General features: G+C 42.4%; 2 protein-coding genes across 5 annotated transcripts; both read right to left on the minus strand.

Annotated features, from left to right (window-relative positions):
• Window positions 1-622: 622 nt before the first annotated feature.
• On the minus strand, window positions 623-9735 carry LOC117565093 (kinesin-like protein CG14535). 4 transcript variants are annotated; one of them, XM_052002893.1, is made up of 7 exons: window positions 9472-9735; window positions 7729-8181; window positions 6898-7207; window positions 6250-6531; window positions 5007-5609; window positions 2988-4083; window positions 623-2668 (listed from the first exon to the last, which is right to left on the minus strand). In XM_052002893.1, exons 2-7 carry the CDS (start codon window positions 8128-8130, stop codon window positions 1840-1842), a joined length of 3522 nt encoding a protein of 1173 aa, XP_051858853.1. In that variant the 5' UTR covers window positions 8131-8181; window positions 9472-9735; the 3' UTR covers window positions 623-1839. The 4 variants fall into 4 exon arrangements, with proteins under 4 accessions (XP_051858853.1, XP_051858852.1, XP_051858851.1 ...); XM_052002892.1 differs by lacking the exon at window positions 9472-9735 and adding an exon at window positions 8429-8696 and having other exon boundaries at window positions 2988-4047; XM_052002891.1 differs by lacking the exon at window positions 9472-9735 and adding an exon at window positions 8429-8694.
• A 1060-nt stretch (window positions 9736-10795) lies between these two features.
• Window positions 10796-13974, minus strand: LOC117565095 (uncharacterized). The gene is made up of 3 exons (XM_034244052.2): window positions 13841-13974; window positions 13529-13749; window positions 10796-11803 (listed from the first exon to the last, which is right to left on the minus strand). The coding sequence occupies exons 1-3, from the start codon at window positions 13856-13858 to the stop codon at window positions 11452-11454; spliced, it is 591 nt and encodes a 196-aa protein (XP_034099943.1). The 5' UTR covers window positions 13859-13974; the 3' UTR covers window positions 10796-11451.
• Window positions 13975-15530: the final 1556 nt, after the last annotated feature.

The following is a 15530-nucleotide window of genomic DNA, read 5'->3' on the forward strand; positions in this document are numbered from 1 at the left end:
GGCTGGGTGTAGAGAGGGGGTAGCGGGTAGCGGTTTGTGATTAAAGTATAGCCTTGGTGATTACTACGCTTGATAATTGGAATAATACGAAATACATAATAATGCAATACAATTAGTGTTGATTTTTCATTCTCATCTTTTTTTTTGCTTTCGCTTTTTCATTTCATTTTTTTTTTCATTTTCATTGTGGTTTAATTTAATATTCATTTATGTTTATGTTTTGTTTTCTTATGTGTGATGAATGCGACTAAAAAGGCAATGAAGGAATGTTTTATTATTATTATTATAAAATGAGAAAACAATTGAAAATGGCAATGATAATAATAATAATGATAACTCGCTGATTGATGCAAAAATTTAGCTATTATTGTATGAGAGAAACGCGCAAAAAACTGTTGCATACCTTGAGGCGTCTGTCGTCTGGCAATACGCGGCGTATGCATAATTTGTATTTGTATTTGCTGTATGTATGCATAATAATAAGAATACATAAGCGTATGTATTTAATGTATGTATATGTATATATATATATATAAGTACTCGTAATGCGTGTGTATTAGTTTATTCATTAGTTTAGTTTAGCTTCATAAAATTTGCATCTGCTCCTTAGACAATATCTCTCTCTGATAAATATACATATAATATATATATCGTTTTCTTGTTGTTTTTTTTTTGTATTTTTTTGTTGAATTTTTTACGTTTCGTTCGTTTGTTTTGGTAACATAGTTTTATTAGGCAAAAATGGCAACAAAATTGTATGTTTAACATTTGTCTACATCGAAAAAACCGTTTATAGTCAGTGGTTCTTGTTCTTCATGCTCTTCTTGCAGTTGTCCCTTCGTTTTTTGTGTTTGTGTGTGTGTATTTGTGTGTTTCTTTTAGTAGATGTATAACTTTAGCTAACTAACAATTAATTTAAACATTTTGTAACTTATAATTGGCAATAAAGTGTTTGAATAAGCAAACATTTAACATTTAGCATACAATTTTCCATCTTCTCCTATTCTCTTGATTTCGTTTTCGTTCTCGTTCTCGAATAACCCAAAATAAACAATAAATAGCTTCTTTTTTTGTTGTTGTTGTAATATTAATGTATATATATGCATGTATATATAGATGTATGTATGTATATATGATATATATATGTATATAATGCATCTCTTCTTCTTTTTAACTTCCATTTTGTTTATCATATTTTTTCGCTTGTAAAGACATAGTGATTGTGGCCTGATTAAGTTGGAATATGATTTAAATATTTATGTATATATATATAGATACAATGGGGGCACTCGTGTGCATCATTAAATTCTGCCGCTCTTAATTGTTACGAATTGATATCAGTATTAAAAACTTGAGTTCGTCACTGGAGTGCCCCCGTCATAAAATTGTATTTCTCATTATGCTAGCTGGCAACTTAAGATGCTTAAAGCCCCGTTTGAACTTATGCGTGTATTAGTGAGTGAATGAGTGAGTGATTGAGTGAATGAGTGTTGTGAATGGCGTCTCATTGATAGCATAGGTATATAAGGTATAATTAGGTAGTTGGGTTAGATTAGATTCGATTACCGATTCTTCGCCTTTTGCGAATCGATTTAAAATTGATTTTTGTTTTTGTGGCTGCCGGCGCCAAGTAAAAGTTAATCAGTCGCTGTCAATATATATGTATGTGTATAGTTGAGATCCACCAAAGCAAGTGTGTTCTCCATATGTGATCATGATGTGTGTGTGTGTTTGTAAATCTCTTTGGCCATTTGAATGCTGGACTAGCTCTAGTTACTCTTCCTATCTCTCTCTGTCTATCTTTTGGTGGGTGCGAACTTCGTCTTCTCGCTGCCAAACTTAGAAATCACTGATTTCGCCCTCAGTCTCGGGATAGGTGCAGGAGAAGGGATTGAGCAGCCAATTGCAGAGTCCTTTGTTGCCACCGCCGCTGCCATCGTGACGCGTTCGCTTCTTGCCCTGCCGCTGATAGTTGCCACCTTGGCTGCCACCCGATATGGTAATGCGATGTCGCTGATTCTTCGACATGCCCGAGGCAAAGCTGCTCTCATCCGAGTCGCGCACCGTCGCCACACTGTGATAACCGCTCTCCGCTCGCCTCGAGATCCCCGAATGCTTCGATGTACGTGGCGTCGAAGAATCGTGGCCACTGTCATAAGCCTCCGAGCTGGTGTTCAACGGCAGCAGCGGCAGTCGTGATTGCGCCGACAGTGGCAAGATGTTGGTGATCTCGTTGAGTTTGTGCTGTGCATCCTCGAGGGAGTTACGTCTACCGCCCGCCGTTGCCATCGACTTCTCCTCCAGCTCACTGATGTCATCGTGCTGCGGCGCAAAGCGTTTCTCGCTCTTGGGCAAACTGGGATCCGAGGCGCCGTCCGGTTGACGCAGCAGCGCATAGTCATCCATGCCCGCAATCTCCATGATGCCATTCAAGCTGGGCAGCGATCCCTGACTGGGACTGTGCGACGGCTGCTTGGGCGGACTGGGCGTGAGGCGATAGGCGGGCTCACTGCAGACGCTGCTCTGTCCGACGTTGAAGCGAAAGGCGGGCTCACTGAACACGCTCCCGACATCGGTGCGATAGAGTGCCGCCGAGGGCGTCACCTCGGCCATGGCCAGCTGGGAGGTGAAGATCTCGTGTAGACGCGCCAGCTGATCGAATTGATGTCTGCCAAAGGGAGGAGAGGAAAAACATATAGACAATGTTAGTTTGTAGAAGGAACAATTTTACTTAGGTTTAGATTTTTAGGTTTCTTTATCAAATTCTAGAAACAATATTTATATTGTTGTTATTTATGTTTATTTCTTTAAATTAAAATATACTATATGTAATATTCTACCTCATACATTTGACTCTTAGGCTATTAACAAAAGCACTGCATAGAAGTAAATAATATTAAATTAAGTGTGATTGGCTGAATTATTCCCTATGCCTATTGCTTTTCAATCAGTTCTGTTTTTATTTAGGCATTTATTTGGTTGCTTACCTCGCGCGTTCGCCACACTCGCTGAAGGACTCACAGGCCATGTTGAAGCTGGACACAAAGCTCAAGTTGTCGCAGTGACTCAAAGTCGCCAAGGGATGCGCTTGTTCCTTCTCCTTGTCCCGCTCCCTTTCCCTGGCCATGGTGCGAGCAATTTCCTCCTCCGTCACCTGCAGTCCACAGTCAATGCTGCGCTGCGACGGATGCTGCGAGCTGCTGCGACTTGCAGCCAACTCCGCCTCCTGCAGCTGTTCGCGCGACACATGACGCGAAAGCATGCGATGCAGACTGTCGTGGGAAATGTCCCTGGAGCCCACCAAGGGATCATCGAGCAGCGGCAACGCTGGCGGCACTTCTGACGGTCCGCTGTCCTGATCATCGCCATCCTGTGGTACATCCTGGCTGCCCATGAGCAGAGGCAGACTATCAAACTCCGCTTCCGCTTGAAAAGCAGTTCGCTCCGCTGGCAAATCGAGTGATTTTTGCTTTAGTTGCGATAGCTTCAAGTGCAGCGCCGTTGGCGAATTGCTGGCGGACGCTGTGTTCTGGAAGACTTGCGTGGTCTGATTCTCCACCCACTGACGTATCATGGTCTTCTTGTGCGCATCCATGAAGCCATAGCCCTGTGTCTGGTTGGCCGTCGGCAGATTGCCCGCAGTGAGTGAACGACACGATTGAGATGACTTCGGGCCATCTACCCAGGTCTCACACTGCTTCACGTGGTTCACCTCACGCATCAGATGCCTCGCTTCCGCCACTTTGGCGCGCGAGACACGCGGTCCATCGATCCACTGTTCCTCGGTAATCTTTCGCATACCCGCCTCGAGCTGTTCCAGTGCTGCACCTGGTGTCGGGCCGTGTGGACGCCTCAGTGGCGATCCCTTTGGCGTGGGCATATTGGATGCTTTGGAGCACATGTGACGTGGCAGAGGCGAACCTGGTGGCACCTGTTCATGTACCAAACTACTGTGTGCTGCCATGGCGGAGCTGGGTGCAGCATTGCCAGAATTATTATGGCGCTTTAGGCTGCCAGTGGAGTTCAGCGTGGGTTGCTGCTTTTTGGCTGGAGAGGAATGCGAAGGCAGGTAAGAGAATGTACCTATGATTGGGGTGAAATGTGGGTAGAAATATGTTTAGTTAGAAGGTTTTAGTCAGTTCGCTTAGTCAGCAATGTGAAAAATACACCCTTAGGAAGAAGGGTGAAAGTTCAGTCTAGGCGGAAGTCGATTATTATTGTATCGTTCTAAAAGGGTTTTATTAGTCTAGTTAGTCCTTAAAGGAGGCTGCAAAGGAAGCTGTACTTAATGTTATTATATTCCTCATTGAATAGAATAACTCATCAGTTAGTTTTGAAGCATATCTCACAAAAATACCCCTATAAAATATGAAAAATTTAGGCTGTGTGTCCTGCTACTCTATTATTACCATTTCCACAGCCTTGAACTTATCTTGATGAAATTTGTATAAATTATGTTCTTTTGATAAAGGCAATAAAAGTGTCAAAGCCAAACAAATTGGATAACTATTGCATACAACAATTTGTAAGAAAATTGAGATAGTTAAGAGAAGTGTAAATAATAGCTATGTCTTTGATAGTGTATTGTACTGCTCTGAAACCACGTTGCCTTTCACTCATTCAACAAAAAGCCTTTGCAACTTGGGTGTTCAAAAGACTAGTGAAGCGTAGACAATGTCTGGTTAAAGACAAGGCAAGCGAGCTGTGAAGCATATTCCTCAATGAATCGATCGCATTCGCATGTTGTTGTCCTTGTGCAGCTGGCAAGGACTGTGTGAAGAATACCCTGCGGTGCATAGACCTAATGAGTTCAGGAATTTCAATTAAAATCTCATAAGCAATTCCCATCAATCGCATGTTCTGCTTTTCATCTTCACTGTTTTCTGTCTTTTCCGTTGTCCTTTTCTTTTGTCTTTTGCGTTTTTTCCTCTGTTGTACTGTGTCTCGGGTTAATGAATTGGGGGGAGTGCGTTGATGATGATGTTGTTGTTGTTGGTTGTACTTACCCTTTTCGAGGGCGGCCTTCTTCATCAATGGACTGGCACAGTTGGATTTGGGTTGTGCTTGAACTGGTGGCTTCTCTGCCCCGCTGCCCTTGAGCGCCTTGCTCAGCAATCCGCGATTGTCGCCGGCACTCAACGATGGCAAATAGACAGGCGGATGTTCGCCGTCGGTGGCATCATCATGGGGTCCCATGTATATGACTGTGTCTGCTGAGATCTCCGAGCTTGATGGATCCGCCCCCGAACCAGCTGAAGAGCCACCCGCTCCAGGATTCATGCCCTGAGCGAGACCCACAGCAAGGGGCATGGGAACACGATGTTTGCGACGCCGTAGGCGATGGATGCGCGAAGCAATCTGGATGGTGGAGAGTGCATCCTGATAGCTTTGCGCGTGCAGCACATGTGCGACAATTGCCACATGGCAGGTAATGGGCGCCAGGCAATCCTTCAGCAGAGGCGTCAGCGGGTGGTCCTTGTGTGGGGGATGCCTCTGGCCACTCAATATGGCCAGCAGTATGTTGCCAATTCCCGAGAGCGGCAGACCCCCGTTGCGATTGGCACAGCCGCCCAAGTCGATGATATGTAAACGGCTGCGACCGCCAGCAACTATAAGAGTGTGTGAGTGGAGTGAGTGGAGAGTGAGTGTCGAGAGTGTCAAGAGTGTGTGAGGGGGAAGTAAAATGGGAGAAAGGGGAGAGAAATGCGACACTTTAATGGCCTGGCGTCTAGTGAAACATTTAGCGTGCCACTTGAGTGGCAACAACAATGTACAGAATTGCGACTATGATTACACTGAGAGAAAAGTTGGGAACAAAAATTAGAAGGGCTAAAAAGAAAACTAACAAACAAAACTAAATAAAAATAAATAGACGAATTTTGTGTTGCTTAAATTTCAAATGTAAATTTCAGATCGAATTTCTTTATCAATAATAGGATGGCATGAGATTGCGTCCGATACAATTTCATATATTTCATTTAAAAGAAAAACAAAATAATACAACAGCTATATCAATAGAAAAATAACCTTAAATGTGAGATACTTTATTTTAAGCATGACTAATTTATCTTCGTAGAAAATTTATTAAACACAAATTGGGGAAAAATATTAAAGTAAAATCTAAACAAAAAAAAATCATTAAATTGTATATGCCTTTTTCTCTCTGTGTGCAATTGACATTGTTAAAGGGAGTGAGACGTGATGTAGAATAGAGAGAAAGGAGCAGAAGTAAAGGAAGCTATGACTTACCACCCCCCTTGCGGGACAAGCTGTATTGGTAGACGTGCAGCGTAAAGATGAGGGCGGACTCCAGAGTCGTCGATGAGCTCGAGCTCGTTGCAGAGTTGGAATTGGTTGTGGAACTGGAGCTGGAGCTGGAGGCAGCGGCAGCGGAGTTGCCGGAACTTTTTAAGCGTCCGGCGAGGGCCGAGTCGAGGAAGAGGGCCGCACGCTCGGCGGTGGGTGCACGTAGTTCCGTTGGGCCGCCAAGGAAGTCGTCACGCAAATAAATCCCCGGGGAGTCGTCAGATTCTGTGTCGGCGTCATGGAGTGAATGAAAAGGGCATTAGGTTTTATGTGCGAATAAATGCCACTCTATGTAGTTAGCAGCCATTGGAGCAGGCAGCAAGCAGCAGGCAGCAGGCAACATTCAGCCTTGGAGCATGGAGCCAGCAGGTTAACTTTATTCAAATTGGGGGTCGCAGCCCCTGACTATCATCAGCCTCATCGCCATGCTCATCATCATCATCAACATCGCTGTGCAGCGCCATCATCAGCTGGCCCAGGGGCAACATTACACGGGACTCACGCCCACATTTTTATAACCCTGGCAACGCCCCCTCGCTCTACTTGCCCCTCAGGCAGCAAACAGGTGGCGCTTGCTTCCTTAATGCTTACCAGCGGCATGCGAGATGAGCAAATCCGTGGAGAGAGCATCCGGTTTGGTCGCGCTAACGCCAACGGCACTCACACGCACCGAGAACCGTGCTCCGCTCTTCTGTCGTCGCTCCTGGATGCCCTTGTACAGCCAGGCGATGGCACACGGCGCTGCCCCTAAAGCGCACATCCCCGAAGATGAAGATCCCAGATCGCCCAGCACCGTCTGCGGTTGCCCAGTCCCCGGGTAGCCCATGGCCAGCAGACAGCCATCGGAGCCCTCGAGTACCGCAGGTATAACCTCGCTCAAAGCTGCCGCACACACGTCCGACTGTAGGGGAAGAAATTGTATATACATTGGATATATAGTGCATAATAGAGGCTTAAGACATAACATAATAATAAATCAACAAATTATACGGGAAAAGCTTCATTTTCAAATCAAATGTAACTTATGATGTATTATATTCCTGTTTGGGTTCATTTTTTGTCGATCATATCAAGACGTCTAATTTGGAGAATGTTTTCTGAGCAACGGAGTTTTATCAAGAAATCTAACAATTGTATATCAATTATTTTCTTTATGATTTTTTACTATCCAATTTCATTAAATTGGAAAAAGTCTTAATAATCTGAACCACCTAATATTTCTATCCAATTTCTTATCTCGATTTACAATATTAATTTATTTTTTGGCTTTCATTGGAATCTACTAAATTGTATTGTTCCGTAATAGTGATTTCAACTACTCCATATTATGGTTAGGAATATTTTAAGTGCTTTACTGTTTTTTATTCCTATAAATATTTCCTATCTAACTCTCTTCTTTCTATGTTTGTAGCTTGCACTCACCTGTTTATCCTCTACACTGAACAAATTATCGAATGCAAACATCTTGGGTGCGGCAACCATGGGAGCCCTTTCCTGGGCTTGTGGAACGCAGATGTTCTTGGGATCTGTGAGGGTCACCTGACGCTTCTTCTTGTCCAGCGCCATAAAATGGGGCTCCCCCGAGTTCGTGATGGAGTTGGAAATGGAGGACGCCTTGTCCGCGACCCGTAGCATGACTTTCACTTTGCCCACGCCGTAGCATTCTCGACTGGCGAGACGTCGAGCCAGGCTAGGGGGCATTGGGGGAGGGGCACGCTGCAGTGCACCACAGAAGCCTCCATTGCGAGGTATGCTGTTGGTGGCGCCACTGCTGCTGATGTTGGTGTTCATGGCTGGATGTCGTCCGCGGTTATCGGTGTCCATGGTTATGGAGTTTGTTTCTATGATGGAAGCACTTTGGGTTCCTTTACTATCCTGGCGAGATGACAGAAGACAAAGACAGAGTGAGTATAAATCCTCAATCCTTATGAGAAGAACATAAACATCTTCTCCACTTTGTATGTTTTATGCTCGTTTGCCATGGATTTTATGGTCAGCATTCGCAGTGGCTGTCATAAATTGTGATTTTTGGCAAAAGGACGGCAAGGCAAAAGGATGCAAAAGGACGAAGCTGTTGGCAAGCCAGGGAGGGGCTATAACACTTTCTCTTTATGGTTATTACCATCTGTTTATTGGGCATATGCTTCAGCCATGCACTATTCACCATTCACTATCATCACACACTCATATGATTCACTGAGTCTGAGTACTTTTATTCACTTGTAGCATCGTCCATTAAATGCGGCAATTTGCTTTCAGTTCAGTTTTCTTCAGTTCGTGTTTCAATTTCGCATATTTGAGTTATTTTCGAGATGATTTTAAATTATTTTTCAGTTCTTTTTAAAAGGTTTATTTGCCAGTTAGTTTTAAGTGACAGTTGACAAATGTATTATTTATGTGGGAAAGAAATAAATACGAGTTTCAATTTCGCATTTTTGAGTTAGTTTCAACATATTTTTGAGTTTATTTGAAGATGGTTTTTTACCAATTAGTTTTAACTGAGAGATGATAAATTGATTAATTATGTTTGAATTTCAATTCAGCATATTGACATTATTTTTAAGTTGTTTGTTTAGTATATTTTGAGGATTATATTTTAATGCTTTATTTGCCAATTAGTTTTAAGTGAGAGATGAGAAATTTATTATTTATGTGGGGAATGGAGACCTTTCTTTCTTCTCGGTTCTTCTTGGGGGACCTTGCGACTTGATCATCATTCAAATGGGGGAACGTGACATTTTTTGCAACGTCTTTTCATTAATATTGTCCCTTTTTTTTGGTGGCACGTCTAGGACGACAACGACACTGCATGACTGGCAACTTCAGGCTTAAGTTGAACTTCATTTTTCAGACTGCGCGCACCTGCCACATGCCACATGCCACCAACTTCCTTGGCGTCCACCTTTTGAGCTTTGGCTTTTCACACAAATCGATTGGCAATGCCTTCTAATTGTACGCAACGGCAACAACAACGATGGCGAACTGAATGATGTGGTGTGTGCAAGGGTGGGGAAGGGAAAGGAAGAGGTGGTTGGGGGGAGAATGCCATGGCATTGTATGGGCAACAATATTAGCACAACACAAGAACGAACACACACACACACACACACACACACACACACACAGACACACACTTGTATAGAGAGCGTAAGACACACAACAAACCCTTTTTTTATGACTGGCAATTTCTGGTTGTTGTTGATTTCATCTTTGGCTGCGACGCTTTGGCTTCTTCTTCGATTTGCTTATTCATGATTTATATATTTCATTCAGTGTGCTCGATTCACGATTCTTCAAAATTCAGCCTGCGCTTGAACGACAAAAAACACACACAATTTCATTTTGTTCTCAAAGCACAACAACTCGCGACGCGAACGCCGAACGCCATTCGACGCGTGCCGTCAACGTTGGCATTACAATCGCAACTGAAACGCAGCGCGGCGCCCAACGCCAAACTTCCCATTCGAAAGAGAACGTTGAACTTTTGCTCTTTGCTGTCACACACGTCGCATGCGCAACTCAAAGTGAGAGAACGAAAGAGTGAGAGCGCCCACTTGCTTTAGTTTATGCTGGCAGTGCTGTGGCATTGTTGGGGTTGGACTTTCGCTTTTGGGCTGCTAAGAGAGCCGACGGAGCGAGCAAGTGCAAGCCAGAACAGAACGACTGACGACCGCTGTGCGCTCTCTTCCATACTGCCTAGTGCCGTTAGAAAGCGCAGGTAAACAAAATCAGCGAGGCTAAAACAAAAGGAACAACGCAAATGATGTTTATATTGTAGACATCAAAATGCTAAAAAAAAAACACACACACCGACTCACACATACATTGGGGAAAGAGGAGCAAAAAGCACGCACACAGACACTCACTGACGATAGTTGAGAAGCTGAAGCGTCACTTAAGTGCCGCATGGGCAACGGGTAGAGGAAGGCAGAGGCCCCAAAATGCAAACGACGTGTTTTAAGTTCGCTTACATTTGACAGCCGAGTAGAGTCCGTTGAGTGTGTGTATTTAAAAGCATCTATCTGCGAGTGGATAGAAAGGGGCGAAGGGGGAAGAAGGGACAGCGGGGATTTGGGTGGGCTTTGAACAGGAAGCAATAAGGGGAGTCCTAAAGCAGTTAAAAGTGTTGTTATTGCTGCCGACTCTGACAATATGTCTCAATTAAAGTTGCGCAACTGAAGCCTGCTCTTAACTGCACTTCAAAGTGTTTTTCCTAAATGTCCAAAACTCTGCAAAACACTTAAATGTCTGTGTCCTATAAACTGCTTTTAAATACATCATCATCATTACAATTTTATTATGCTTATATTTGATAATCTCACCACATCATCAAATATTTTATGATAGCTCCAAGAGTTCGTATTGCGTATTCCACAGTTTGGCAGGCACTGTTAACTGTGAGAAATTCCGTTATTTTTGTACACCGTATGGCAACGCTTTGAATTTTGAAAGTATTTGAGGTTATGTAAGGATAGTCAAACAGCTAATATTTATGTTAAGTTGTTAAACTTTTTATTTCACTTTTTCCATTCATTTTATACACATATACAATATATACTTGAGTATCATTCTTCTTTTTTGTTTCGTTTTGTAAATTTTTTTGTTCGTTTTTCGTGTGTTCGCATTATTTGCACACAATTATCCTCGTGCTCAACAACAACAAAAATGTACTGAAAGTAGTTCGTTAGGTATTTGCCTAGTTGAAATGCATTTGCGATGAATGTATCGTGTGTACGAGCATATATAGTATCATATATATATAGTATATATAGTCGAATATGTGAGATATATAGTCGATAAATCTTGGTATATAACGCATGTGCTTAAACAACTATGTACTTAAGATTACACAAACAAATTGAAACAAACAGCCTATTGGAGAATGTTTAGAGGTAAAAATTACATAAGAAACAACAACAATAATGAGGGGTGTATTGTGGGGAGTAATGTTTGAGGGATAATGTTCGTAGATCGTAAACTTTGTCACACGTTAAATCGTTTTTTTTTCTTTCTACTTCTTGAAATGAAACCAAAAACAAAAATAAAAGAGATGAACAAAAACCATGATGTGTAGCTTGTTTTTCAATGGGAATAACCATGATATATGGACTGGCTGAGGAGGATTCCACAAGTCCAACGCCCAACTTAGTGGGAAGGCGCACCATACGAGCTGCTGGGCGCCGAGGGAGCTGGCGGAGCGGCAGGAGCACCGTATTCCGAGGGAGGAGCAATGCTGTTGGGATATGGGCCAGTCTCCTCCTTCTGGGTCTTGTAGCGAATGAAGTAGACCTCCGGTTTGCTGGGCTGCGTGGGCGCTGGCGTTGGGATGACAATCTCGGGCTGCTCCTCTGGTTTCTTGACCAGCACATAGACCAAAGTCTTCTCCTCGTTCTGGGGGAACTGAGGAATTATGGGTGCAGTTGGTGCAGGTGGCGACGGCGCCTTGATGAACACAATCTTGTAATGCTTCTGTGGTGGCGGCACATACAGAGGTTTCCTATCATCATTGTGATCATCATAATTGGGAATAGAGAGAAAGGAGAAGGGTTTTATATAACATATGCAAATGTGAATACAACAAGAAAACAAAATGCTTATGGCCAAGACCAAAGGCCCGACCCATAGAAAACTTGTTTATCGGCTGGCTAATAACGACCTGTCACAATTACCGCCCACAGCGCTCTAACGATTACCACAAGCGCAAAAATCCCTCTAGACTCTTATATAAAGTGGTGTGTACTCTCTATGGTAATTGTGTGTTCCTGTCCCCGAAGCGGAGCGAAGCTAAAGTTAAAGCCGCCTGCACAGTGCACGAGTGCAATAATTAGCTTTGGAAATGCCTCGAATAAAGTAAAATAAAGTAAAGTAAACTTAGGTAACATTGTAGTCACGCTTTAGCTGTCTTCATCACCATATCTTTCCACCGGTAATTAAGATTACCCGACTCTCACTCACCCGACTCTCCCTGCTGAAGTAGAAGAAGAAGAAGAAGAAGAAAGACGAAGACGCTACACAAATGACAAAACTAAGCAAGTGACTACTATTAAATACTGCGCTCAACACGTGAGTGCAACAGAGACAACTGCGGGGTATTAAATAATTTACGAAGTGCCCGCATGACAAATACCGCACATTAAATTTGGAATCGAAATGGAAATTACATTTGTAATTGAAATTGAAATTCAAATAAAACCCCTTCACTGGAAGTTTGTCTGTCCGCAAATGATAATGCAAAAAACGCAATGTGGCAATCATCTGGTTGTGGATGGGGCCCTGAGCCAGATTAGATGATTAAAGTTGGGTGTTTTGCAACTGAGATATTAACAAAGTACTAACTACTTATGTATGTATTCAAACAAAAAAAAAAAAAAAAACAGAAAAAAACTCCATCTGTGTCACAGCAGCGAACCCCATGAATTGTGGGAGAATTTTCGCAACACGACAACTCATTTTGGAATAACATATAATGGTAAACCAAGCGAAATGAGTGGCATCGTTATTAAAGCGAAGTGGATTATTTGGATAACTAGTTATCTTGCAGATTATCATTATGCAGAAGCGGTACATCTATTATTAAAATGGCACAAACGTAATTAAAGACTTGCCAAAGGTGAGAAATTATAAACAAAAAACTCTTTTGATTCTATGGATGAATTGCATAAATTTAAGATTTAATAAATGCTATGGGGTAATATATAGGAAATTAAAAAAATAAATTGCAGATAATGAAGGATTATTGAAATTGATGAGGTAAATGATGTTATGAAGATGTTGCAAGATAAAATAAAAAATATTTTCATTGGAATTTGGAAAATTAGTTTGCCAAAAATATTCGCTCCTTTTAAAGAGGTTGGATTTAAAAATACTATGGAATGTTCCAAATATGGTTTAACTATAAGAGTCAAAGAATTTTAAAGACTTGCGAGTTTTTATGAAATAAATGAAAAAATATCCTTCGCTTCTTTTGAAAATGTTTTTAAAAATCAGGTTTAATAAATGATGTGGAATTACAACATTTTTGAAGTCGAATCTCCAAATGGGATATATACAATTTACTTTGCAAAATATTTTAAGTGAGAAATCTAAACTGTGTCTAAATGAGGATTATATAAATAATGGTTATAATTAAAAAAAACTCCCAAGAAGTTATATAATTGTGCAAAGATCGCTTCTACGATAGTTTCGAGCTATACTCGAGGTTAATTGGGATCGCTTGTCTCACCTGGGAGCCTGGTACTCTGGCTCTGGTGGTGGCACATGCACATAGACGTGCTTGTGCACCACTGGCGGCTGTTGAGGCGGTCCATATTGGGGTGCTGGGGCACCGTAGCCGCCGCTTGGTCCACTTGGCTGATAGCTGCTCGAGGGAGGAGCGCTGTAAGTGTCACGAGGAGGTTCGGGGCGAGCGGCAACCAACGCTGCGCTGGCCAAGACGAGCACGATCTGCATCAGAACAGAACAGAACAGATCAGAACAATATAACATCATATATCACAGAGTCACGAGGGAGAAGCACAAAACACACAGAACATACCACACAACTGGACTGCATAATGCTTAGTGATAGATCGAGTATAAGTATATATATCTATATATTGTATATCCGTTTAATGTTGGGAGTTCGTTCGTTCGACGCGGAACCTCTTACTCTTACTGCATGCCACAACGATTGTTGCAGTTTCTTTTATACGCGCCGCCGCTCTGTGGCGAGAAATAAAAATTAAGTAAAATTCAGCAGCGACGCCGGCGACAGCCGCAGAGCAAGCAGAAGACGAAGCAGCGCAGCAAGCAGTTGGTAAAGAGCGCATAACCATGAAGAAATTGAAATGTATAAAACGGCAGCAGCAATAACAACAAGCCCAACTCTGCAACAATAACAAAACAGCGTAAAACAACAAGAGCACAAGCAGTAACAGCAGCAGCAGCCGCGACAGCAGCAAACAACAACAAAACAGCAGCAACAGCAACCGCGACAGCAGCTCAGCCACCGCAACAATAACAATAACAAAAACACACGCAAAAGAGCAGCTGGCAAGTCATCTGGGTCTAGGGGGAAACTGAAGCTCAAGCCGAAGACGAAGCTGAAGACGAAGACGAAGACGAAGTCACAGCAAAAGCCGAAGCCGAAGCTGAAGCTGAAGATCACGTTGGCGCTGCTCCTAGCTGCGACTGCGACGCCAACAGCCGCAGCAGCAGCAGCAGTGACAGAGACAGAGACGTTGACTGCGACAGCAACATCAACTGACCGTTTCTTCTTCGTTTTGTTTTTTCCTTTTCAATTTTAACTGATTCGATACCCTTGCTCTACTCGTCATAGACTCAATTGTGATTAGAAAGAGGCATCTTCGATTTATATTAATTACACTTCAATATAAACTAAGCCTTGCTTTATGTGGGTCAATAGTTTAGTAGATCAATTTGTTAACTGCGATTTTTTATTGGCATGATTTCATATAATATTTTACTGAGTTACTGAGTAATGTAAAAAGAGTTGTTACAAGTGCAAGTATTTTTTACATTCACCAGGAAGTGTTCATCCCAAGTTGTCTTGCAAAATTCAAGAGTATCTTGAAAGCTGCTTGATGATTACACCATTTAGATGTACTTCTCGCTCTTTGGTTTCTGTCTTTGTTTTGATTTTATGTTACTTGTGGTATTGTATTTGTATTTGTTATATTATTACGAGCAAGTATTTTGATCATTTGGGTTTTTGGAGGATCGCATCATCGTCGGACTGACTGTTCGGATCGTGTGGCACGATTCACTTTCAATTTCAATGAATGTGGACGTCGGAGTCGTTTTGTATCTTTACTTGTCGATGTGGATGTGTTGGTGTTGCTCTTTATTGTGGATTCACACTCTGGAAAGGGGGGCAACTGGACTCGACTCTCGATTGTAACTGGACTGTTGTTGCTATTATTTCATTTCTTCATGCACTCCAATCTTTTGTTATTCCCTCTCTTTCTGTCACTCTCTCTCTCTTCCCCTGTCACTCTTTCTCTCGCTTTGGTTTGTGCAAGCTAGCTAATAATGAGCTTCACGGTCTTGTTGGGATACCATCGCCATCGCCATCGTCATCGTCATTTCCATCTTCATTTCCATTTTTTGACATAATGCAATAGTTGGCTATGAATTTCTTTAATTTAGTTTTGTATGCTCTTGCTGTTGTTGTTGTTGCTGTGTGGCTTATTCAATAATTTGGAGCCCGGCAATGACATTATTTC

Source organism: Drosophila albomicans, chromosome 2L (genome assembly GCF_009650485.2).
Source record: "Drosophila albomicans strain 15112-1751.03 chromosome 2L, ASM965048v2, whole genome shotgun sequence".
NCBI classification, from domain to species: domain Eukaryota; kingdom Metazoa; phylum Arthropoda; class Insecta; order Diptera; family Drosophilidae; genus Drosophila; species Drosophila albomicans.

Bases quoted from the DNA above. Each gene is read 5' to 3' on its own strand.
- LOC117565093 (XM_052002891.1), bottom strand. From the start codon at position 8,473: ATGGTGAATAGTGCATGGCTGAAGCATATGCCCAATAAACAGATG. The intron at 6,532-6,897 runs GTAAGCATTAAG...ACGCCGACACAG, and splicing joins GCTCATCTCGCATGCCGCTG to AATCTGACGACTCCCCGGGG. The intron at 4,084-5,006 runs GTAAGTACAACC...CCCCAATCATAG, and splicing joins GAAGGCCGCCCTCGAAAAGG to GTACATTCTCTTACCTGCCT.
- LOC117565095 (XM_034244052.2), bottom strand. The intron at 11,804-13,528 runs GTGAGACAAGCG...CAATGATGATAG, and splicing joins CCAGAGTACCAGGCTCCCAG to GAAACCTCTGTATGTGCCGC.